This window comes from Salvia hispanica, chromosome 3, assembly GCF_023119035.1.
Source record: "Salvia hispanica cultivar TCC Black 2014 chromosome 3, UniMelb_Shisp_WGS_1.0, whole genome shotgun sequence".
Lineage (NCBI taxonomy): Eukaryota > Viridiplantae > Streptophyta > Magnoliopsida > Lamiales > Lamiaceae > Salvia > Salvia hispanica.
This window is the reverse complement of record NC_062967.1, coordinates 40,835,549-40,837,039: the sequence shown is the minus strand read 5'-3', so window position 1 is coordinate 40,837,039 and position 1,491 is coordinate 40,835,549. Positions and strand designations below refer to the sequence as shown.

Below are 1,491 nucleotides of genomic sequence, written 5' to 3'. Positions count from 1 at the left end.
TATTATTTATTGTTGAAATGGATAGATAGTAGTATTAACTGTGGTCGGAGTCCATAATGGGCCCATTTGTCTAATGGGCTTCTTGTACTTAAGGCCCATGACCCTTTCTAATTTTGTCACGTTTCTTGTACTAGATGTACTGCACTCTGCTACTAATCGTGGATGCTTTAATTTGTTCCGTCATATTTATATTTACAAATAACAAATTGGTTATTTTATTTATGCTAATTGGTTAATTCATTTTTTTTTAATATAGTCAAAGTTGTTTTCCTCATTCTTATAAAGTATAAACCGCAGTAAAACTTCACTCCATCCTATAAAATTAGTCAATAAAAAGAATTAGGCGCTGTTCGTTGTTTCTTAATCTCAATTAAAACAAGTGATATTTACATTTAATATCATGAAACTTCTTAAACACTTGGGTGTATTTTTTTTTTTAATTAACTTTGAATTTGACATATGCTATTATAAATTTTAATAGTTTGTTTAATTTTTCACACCAGCAAAAATTCCGCTATATTTAATCTATTATTATATCACATACCTAAGATTAGTTACCTCTAAAAAAATGATAGTAATTACGAAGTTCATGGAAGCCAAATATGATTATTTATTTTATTTTAATATTGTTATATTTTGGTGCCGGTGAAAAATTAAATAATTATTAAAGTTTATGATATAATATAATAAATTCAAAGTTTATGGATAAAAAAAATTAAATTTTTAGAAAATTTTATGATATTAAACACTGAAAATAACTACGAAATTGGTAGTAGTAGTATATATTTTGGTATATTTACAGTATACACCATTTCCTACACATGGTTAATTAATTATTAATCACATAGTGAAACATCCCTTGGCGCCAGATTTCACCGCAACCCTAACAGCCGGAGCCGTCTCCGAGAAGCCAGTGGCCTCCCACCGCCGCCGCGCCGACGGCCGCGGCAGATTCTCCGGCACGATCGTTTCAAGCGAATTGGTCTGCCACGGCAAGCAAGCTCTCTTGTCGCTCCATCTCGGAGCCCCGGCGGATGATTGCATATCCATCGCCATAGCTCTCTCCTGATCCCCAACCACCGCGAAATCGCCGCCGTCGAGGCCGATTATCGCGCACGTTAAGCCTAGGACGCATCGATTCCTCCACAATCGATCCTTGAGAGTCGGAGAGCTGCGTCACAACAATTCAATAAAAAATTGGAAAATTGATTAATGATTATTGATGTTGATCTATGTATGTAAACAGATGGCAATCGGGTAGCGTTACTCACCAGGAAAGCTGCGGCGCGGCTGAAATTGGGGGAGAAGGTGGTGTGGTGGAAGGAGGGGGGAAATTGAGGGAGCAGTAGCTTGAGGTAAGCATTGTTGCTCTGTTTTGTTGAATTGCACTCCAACTGTTTGTGATTTTGCTGTCCTTTACCTTTATAGAGAGATGGTCAGTTTACGTTTGTCTTGCTGTTGCAGTTTGCTTGCCGTCTAACAACACTTTAA

The 1,491-nt window shown here is 36.6% G+C and overlaps 1 protein-coding gene across 1 annotated transcript; it reads right to left on the bottom strand.

The window, feature by feature from the left end:
- Positions 1 to 755: 755 nt before the first annotated feature.
- LOC125215489 lies at positions 756 to 1,491 on the bottom strand. The gene is made up of 2 exons (XM_048116913.1): positions 1,272 to 1,491; positions 756 to 1,171 (listed from the first exon to the last, which is right to left on the bottom strand). The coding sequence occupies exons 1-2, from the start codon at positions 1,361 to 1,363 to the stop codon at positions 841 to 843; spliced, it is 423 nt and encodes a 140-aa protein (XP_047972870.1). The 5' UTR covers positions 1,364 to 1,491; the 3' UTR covers positions 756 to 840.

Excerpts from the sequence above, each read along its gene's own strand:
- LOC125215489 (XM_048116913.1), bottom strand. The coding sequence starts at position 1,363 with ATGCTTACCTCAAGCTACTGCTCCCTCAATTTCCCCCCTCCTTCCACC. Across the intron at positions 1,172-1,271 it reads GCCGCGCCGCAGCTTTCCTG|CTCTCCGACTCTCAAGGATC; the intron begins GTGAGTAACGCT and ends GTTGTGACGCAG.